General features: G+C 47.7%; 1 protein-coding gene across 3 annotated transcripts in view; it reads right to left on the bottom strand.

Moving 5' to 3' along the window:
• Nucleotides 1–2,426, bottom strand: part of LOC101643983 (protein FAM107B) — a 331,769-nt gene that overhangs the window by 12,121 nt on the left and 317,222 nt on the right. Inside the window, exon 1 of one of the 3 annotated variants that reach the window (XM_045285624.1) lies at nucleotides 762–819. The exons of the other annotated variants lie outside the window; for them this stretch is intronic. Coding sequence (XP_045141559.1) covers nucleotides 762–789 — 28 coding nt within the window. The 5' untranslated portion in view covers nucleotides 790–819. Of the gene's footprint in view, nucleotides 1–761; nucleotides 820–2,426 lie in introns of those variants that run through there. 3 annotated transcript variants of the gene reach the window in all.

Raw genomic sequence — 2,426 nt, 5'->3', positions numbered from 1 at the left:
GGGGGGGCAATTGGAAACGCATGTTTTCCACTAAGACACAGAACAAACCCGTCCAACAGCAGTCAGCGAAAGTAAAGGCAAGAGTGTGAGTTTCAGTCATCTGAGAGAAGCTGCCACGGCTCCGAGCTGTCCTCGGGCACTGTGTGGCCATGCAACCACAGCCAACTCTGGCCCAGGGACAGCCCACCGAGGTGCAGCGCTTCTGACAGCACAGGCGGGAGAACCCTTTTGAGAGACTCTCCTTACAACTCTGAGTGCAAGCGACCTGGAGCCTCCCCCTCAGAGGGTAAGACAGAAATAAAAGTCCAGTAGTGTGTCCCTGCTGGGAATGGACAGCTGAGACTCCCAGACACATCCTCCCATCATGCCCCACGCTCTGCTGTCCAACTACCTTGCTTCATGGTTTTTGAGCAAAGGTCTTTTGAGGGTAACATAAAAATAAATGAAGACAAAAATCCAAAGAATAAATCACCTGAAATGCAACACTGCAGAGGGGTCATTCACTGGGGTGGGGGTGGGGGCGGCTTATGGAAAGATGGAATGAAGAAGAGAGGATGGCATTTGTCTTTGAACTTGTAGGACAGCCCTAGTGTATGGTAGGCCTAACTGCACAAGTAAAGCCCCAAATGACAAAATCACAAGAGTACATATTTACCAAATTACAAATCGTAATTACACATTACCAAGTCTTCCTTACAGGACATCTGCACTGAGCTATTCGATCAATGACCACGACCTTCCCCAAGTAGAGAATTACAAACCTTGGCCATGGTGGACCAGTGACCCCATCCTAGCTGGCTGGCGCTTGTATGCTGGCCCCACAGGAAAATGTGCTCCCCTGCTGAAATGTTCACTGCATCACACACACCTCTGTGTAGTTAACAATTGTCTTTAAAGCAAACAGCAGTTTCATTCTGGTTAATCAGTAGACAAGGCGGCCCAAAGGCTTCCATAAAAGGATCGTTTTCTCTGCCCCGGACTGTGAATAGTCACAATGACATCACATCAAGACAGACCACAGGCTCCTGTGATCAGTACTGCAGCAGGGGAGGGTGCTGAGGACCAGCCTGGAGAATGCTCCACCCACAGCAGCCGAACCACCTGTCTGGTTCCCGGTAGGCCAAGAGCCTGAGCCTCCTGGCAGCGGCCCTTGCAGCTCCCTCCTCCTGCCACTGCCTAGCCTCTCCAGCTCTCTCTTCGAGGGCTGCTCCTCCTCCACTTTTAGGAATCACAGTATAGTTGGGACTCCCTGCATGTCTTAGGGGGTACAAAACAAACTCACACTCACGTGCTGCACACAAGATTCCAGTCCCTTCCAAACTGCACAGCATATATAAACTGTTTACAGACCACCCTCTCTGTTAAAGAGAGGCTTTCAAAGTGATACATTGTATCACACTTCTTCCCAGTGACATATTATAGGTAGAGCATGCCCACAGTCCAATCTTGATAAACACAGGAAAGGCAGGAACTACAGGAGATACAGAGGAAGGAACTCATCTTATGTGGAGGACAAGTCCTCCAGGCCCTTTTCCTGGCCTGAGTCCCTTTGCACAGACAAATCAGTCTTCAAACAGAAAGCAGGGACCACCCACCCTGGTGCTGCCTACATCCTCTCTTATCGGTGCCCGATAACAACAGAAATAAAAAATAATTAAACAGCGTAGTGGGAGACGATTCAGAAAATGAGCACAGAAAAAGCAAAGCAAAGAGATTCTGGATGCTGGGATGGAAAGCCAATTGTAGGGCATATGAGGGACTGAATGAGGCAGGAGTTTTTTACTGTAAAGCCTCTGGGATTTTCCACAGGATTAGATACGAGGTGTGAAAAATACAGAGGATCCCTGATCACCACAAAGTTATATCCCCTTCATCCTTTAAGACCCAGATAAATTCCAAATATTCCATATCAGGCCTTCCGTAATTCCCCAGTGAATGTTCTCAACAGCCATGGACTTTTCTTGGTTCCCTTTTCCTAACCCTCACCATGTACCATAGCAATAATTATAATTATGCCTCATCTCTTTCCTGCAAAGAGCACATCTGGTTTGTGCCCATCTTCCCCAGGCTCCTTATACTAGTTCAACAGCTAATACGTAAATGAAGAATGGTGGTGGTGCTGTGGGCCAGCCTTGGACTGTCCCACCAGTTGTTCCACAGGGCAGCAATGAGGCTGTCTGCTCCTCTTGGGAACCCTGTGAAGAGTTGCTATGAGTCTAACACAACTTTTTGGTTTTGAGTTAACAGTCCCAAATTAGCTAGCGACAGAGGGAGCTGCTGAGCGATCTGTAATCCCCAGCAACAAGGCACAGATTCAAACTAAAAGAAACCAAACCCACTGCAATGGAATCAATTCAGTTCACCCAATGCCATAATCTTTTATTTTTTTATTTTTATTAGTGAGTGAGTGAGTGAGTGAGTGAGTG

The sequence above is a fragment of the Echinops telfairi genome, unplaced genomic scaffold, assembly GCF_000313985.2.
Source record: "Echinops telfairi isolate 266 unplaced genomic scaffold, ASM31398v2 ScPeMD7_7474;HRSCAF=8512, whole genome shotgun sequence".
NCBI lineage: Eukaryota > Metazoa > Chordata > Mammalia > Afrosoricida > Tenrecidae > Echinops > Echinops telfairi.
The sequence above is the reverse complement of the archived record's forward strand: the minus strand, read 5'-3'. Positions and strand labels throughout refer to the sequence as shown.